The following is a 3,347-nucleotide window of genomic DNA, read 5'->3' as shown; positions in this document are numbered from 1 at the left end:
CACACGGGTTCACGATGGCTTAGGGGTAAGATAACCACGCACAAATAAATTCTTTGAAAATTGCTCGCTCTTTACGGAGGGCACCTAGGATGTTCTCAAGCGATGAGTGTTTAAATGAAAGGGTGTTTGTACTGTGTGTAAACGCCTGACAGTATCTGTGATGGTTTACGGGAGCCTTACTGTGCCTTTAATGAGTTTGATCATTTAAAATTGGAAAATTCCTATTAAAACTAAATTAAAAATGATCGATTCAAAAATGATTTCATCTGATTCGTTATCAAATCCTGATTCCAAAAATATATAGATATGTCATGTTTGTTTTAAAAACAAGCTCAGAAAGTTAAAAAGAATAGAGAAAAGCGCTCTTTGCTGCGTTCGATTTTAGTCTGTCGGTTGAACAGATTGACTTAAATGTACGTATTAATTTCGCTTCACGCGACTTGTTTTATTCATTGACAGGGAATGAATGAAAACTCTCGGGCCATTTCTTCTCCTTCTTCTTCTTCTTCTTCTTCTTCTGCGTTCATGGGCTGAAACTCCCACGTACACTCGGTTTTTTTGCACGGGTTAGGGGGAGTTCCATATTGGTTGGGACGAGAAAGAATTTACCCGATGCTCCCCAGCATGTCGTAAGAGGCGACTAACGGATTCTGTTTCTCCTTTTACCCTTGTTAAGTGTTTCTTGTATAGAATATAGTCAATGTTTGTAAAGATTTTAGTCAAGCAGTATGTAAGAAATGTTAAGTCCTTTGTACTGGAAACTTGCATTCTCCCAGTAAGGTCATATATTGTACTACGTTGCAAGCCCCTCAAGCAAATTTTTGATTAGTGCTTTTGTGAACAAGAAACAATTGACAAGTGGCTCTATCCCATCACCCCCCTTTCCCCGTCGCGATATAACCTTGAACGGTTGAAAACGACGTTAAACACCAAATAAAGTAAAGAAAGAGTGGGTTTTTACGTGCATAGCCGTATTTTATCCTGCCATTTAGGCTTTCTCTTTCGGGGGGAGGGCCGGTATAAATAGATAGAGGGAAAAAATAGAAATTGATAGAGAATAGCAGACAATTGCAGGCATTAGAGCAACATTAACAATCGTACTTTGGCGGTAAAAAGCGAAACATTACAGACACTCTTTCTGAACATCAATCTGCACCCACCTACGCTCATGCAAATCAGAGTTTTGGGGATGAATGAAATGTCACAAGCCAAGAAAGAGAGAGAGTGAGAGAGAGAGAGAGAGAGAGAGAGAGAGAGAGAGAGAGAGAGAGAGAGAGAGAGAGAGAGAGAGAGAGAGAGAGAGAGAGACTTACTGGTTGTTGCAATAGACTGTGAGAAACCCAGACGCGCACACGGATCGAATGGAGGGATCGGGCACGCCCACCGCGCACTATAAAAGTCTCCGACTCTGCCTCTCTCCCGCTTCATATTACTCCCATCAGGCCACACGTGTCCTCGCGCTCACTGGGCACCGACACTCCTGACTTTTAACACTCCTCTGCACTCCTTTTCACTTTCTACAACTCTCTTCAACAAACATTTTGGTTTAGTTCACGCAGCCGCAACGAGACAACTTCAAAGACTTGGCATAAGAACTAGTGTGCAGTCGAGGAACAACATTTACGTTTTGCCTGTGCCGGGAGGACCCGAAACTTCTCAGAAAAAGACGGACATTTTTAACTTCGCCAACAGCAAGAAGTGGAAATCAGCGGGTTCAAGCTAAAGAAGTTAATACAGTGAAAAACAGCTGTTTAAATCTTAAACAAGAGTTTGATTAGAAGTTCGTTGTGGTAAAACAAAAATCAAAGAAAATGATGCGAGCAGTGTTGATCTTCTGCCTTGTGACAGCCGCGGCTCTGGCGAACGACGAAGAGGTTGGTGCACAGTTTACTTTGGTGTTTCTGTGTGTCTTATTGTGTGTGTGTGTGTGTGTGTGTGTGTGTGTGTGTGTGTGTGTGTGTGTGTGTGTGTGTGTGTGTGTGTGTGTGTGTGCGCGTGAATGTCAAAGGGACGTTGAAAACAATAACACATAATTAACTGTCTGTGTGTCTGTCTATCCGTATGTATTTTTCTTTGTAAGAAAGAGAGAGAGAGAGAGAGAGAGAGAGAGAGAGAGAGAGAGAGAGAGAGAGAGACAGAGAGAGACAGAGAGAGACAGAGAGAGAGATATGAAATATGCTCGTCAAATCTGTATGAATGGCATATAATTATCACAAAACAATCCGCCATCTATTGTTTTTCCTTTATCATCTTTCTAAGCAGAACGCGAGAAAATAACTTGTTGAAGAAAGACTGTAATCAAACAAAACATGTGAGAAAGGATACAGCTAAAACAATCATAATGTGATGGGAACTTTGCTAGCGAAATCCCACTATTGTTGTTTTTGGTTGGCGTCTGTTGTAGGCGCTTTAGGAATGTGTGCACCAAGTCTGGTCAAAGTTATTTAACTCCACAAATACTCACGAGACCTGCACATGAAAAATCATTGAAAAAAGCATACATAAACAAATCTGCAGCAGTTACAAAATTAGAGAAAGAGAGAGAGAGAGAGAGAGAGAGAGAGGGGGGGAGAGAGAGGGGGAGAGAAATAGAGACAGAGAGAGACAGAGAGAGAGAGAGAGAGAGAGAGAGAGAGAGAGAGAGAGAGAGAGAGAGAGAGAGAGAGAGAGAGAGAGAGAGAGAGAGAGAGAGAGAGAAAGAGATAAACAGCCAGACGGACGGACGCACGGACGGACAGAGACGGACAGAGAAAGAGCGAAAGAGAGGGAGAGACAGAGACAGAATTAGAGAGATAGAGTGAGAGAGAGAGCATAACATGAAATCAAAACTCTGTGACAGATTTACAAAAAATAGACACAAAGATGATGAACAGTTCAATACGACGGTTTCAATTAAAGAAGGAAAGAAACATGTGAAAACTGCAAGAATAAACAAGGGAGGAAATGCAAGTCACGTTTGAAAGCCAATTTTAAAACCGAAACCTAATGAGAACATTGGCTGGTGATGTCGTCATCCGTGCAAAAAGAACACCATCTCTGATGCGACAAAAACAACAAACAACTCTCTGAATCTAATGCATTATTTTCGATACATGATTTCCCCCCGCACTATTCGCATGTCCGTTGCTATCATTCTTTGGGATTAGTGACTGTACGCAAGAAAAAAAAAGTCCGTTTCTGTGGTGCCTGCAATTATTGTTTTTTTTCCCCATGCTTTTTCATTGCTTTTACTGCGTCTTTTACCCGTACAACGGGTTAAAATACGGCACGTGAAAAGCTTCAATACTCAGCTCAAGAGAAGCATTTGATTATCACTTTATCTTAATTATGCCATTTTAAGAAAGAAA

General features: G+C 41.4%; 1 protein-coding gene across 1 annotated transcript in view; it reads left to right on the top strand.

Annotated features, from left to right (window-relative positions):
- The first annotated feature begins 1,438 nt into the window (after positions 1–1,438).
- Positions 1,439–3,347, top strand: part of LOC138978567 (uncharacterized) — a 77,052-nt gene continuing 75,143 nt past the window's right edge. The window contains exon 1 of the mRNA XM_070351311.1: positions 1,439–1,874. Within this exon, the coding sequence (XP_070207412.1) occupies positions 1,812–1,874 (63 nt within the window). The 5' untranslated portion in view covers positions 1,439–1,811. The remainder of the gene's footprint in view (positions 1,875–3,347) is intronic.

Source organism: Littorina saxatilis, linkage group LG10 (genome assembly GCF_037325665.1).
Source record: "Littorina saxatilis isolate snail1 linkage group LG10, US_GU_Lsax_2.0, whole genome shotgun sequence".
Taxonomy (NCBI): Eukaryota; Metazoa; Mollusca; class Gastropoda; order Littorinimorpha; family Littorinidae; genus Littorina; species Littorina saxatilis.
Note: the sequence above shows the minus strand (reverse complement) of the source record. Positions and strands in the feature narration are given on the sequence as shown.